Raw genomic sequence first — 943 nt, forward strand, 5'->3', positions numbered from 1 at the left:
TTGTTATAAATTCTGACATTGTGGAATTTGCTACTCCAGTAATGGATGATACGAGTTTACCGCCTCCCCAACCCGTGGAACGGGAATCTGTGAAGAGCAGCAAGAGAAGTCTTCTTCCAATGGCTCGGCGTGGCAACGGTTCCAAAGGAGACAAGATTCATCTGCTTACTAATCACTTTAGAGTCAACTTCAGTAATCCAACTTGTCAACATTTCTTCCATTACAGCGTACGTTTCTTGTTTCCTAATTTTACTGTCCTGTCTCCATGGCTGTTTTGAAGTACGTACGTTCTTTACAATGGATTTTGTCTCTTGGATCTTTGGATACAGGTTGCTATCACCTATGAAGATGGTAGTCCAGTTATAGCCAAGTCTATTGGCAGAAAGATTCTTGAAAAAGTTCAACAGACTTATCAAACTGATTTGGATTTCAAACACTTTGTTTATGATGGCGACCAGAATCTTTACACCGTCGGTCCCCTTCCGAGATCCAAACTAGACTTCTCCGTTGTTCTTGAAGACGCTCCTTCTAGGAGAAATGCAGACAAAAGACTAAGACTTCCTCACCAATCCAAGAAGTTCAATGTTACAATCAGCTCATCTGCTACAGAAATCCCAATGCAAGCTATTGCAAATGCTCTCCAAGGAAAGGAAACAAATCATCATCTTCAAGATGTGATTAGAGTGATGGATGTCATTTTGCGCCAAAACGCAGCTAGACAGTAAGTATTAAAAACCATTTCTTGATATTCTTTTGATCTTGTATTAGTATGTTGATGATGTCAAATTAATTTCTGTTTTGCATGCGCAGAGGTTGTTTCCTAGTTCGCCAATCTTTGTTCCACAATGACGCCAAGTACTTTGCGAATGTCGGTGAAGGTGTTGTTTGTTGCAAAGGATTCCATTCAAGCTTCAGAACTACTCAGGGAGGCTTGTCCCTCAAC

The 943-nt window shown here is 40.7% G+C and overlaps 1 protein-coding gene across 1 annotated transcript; it reads left to right on the forward strand.

Moving 5' to 3' along the window:
* Positions 1-41: 41 nt before the first annotated feature.
* Positions 42-937, forward strand: LOC104774463 (protein argonaute 8-like; the record flags this gene model as incomplete). The annotated part of the gene is made up of 3 exons (XM_010499065.1): positions 42-227; positions 330-721; positions 811-937. Coding segments are annotated over exons 1-3 (705 nt in total), but the record flags the coding sequence as incomplete, so codon positions are not given.
* Between the last annotated feature and the right edge of the window lie 6 nt (positions 938-943).

The sequence above is a fragment of the Camelina sativa genome, unplaced genomic scaffold, assembly GCF_000633955.1.
Source record: "Camelina sativa cultivar DH55 unplaced genomic scaffold, Cs unpScaffold02974, whole genome shotgun sequence".
In the NCBI taxonomy this organism is placed as follows: domain Eukaryota; kingdom Viridiplantae; phylum Streptophyta; class Magnoliopsida; order Brassicales; family Brassicaceae; genus Camelina; species Camelina sativa.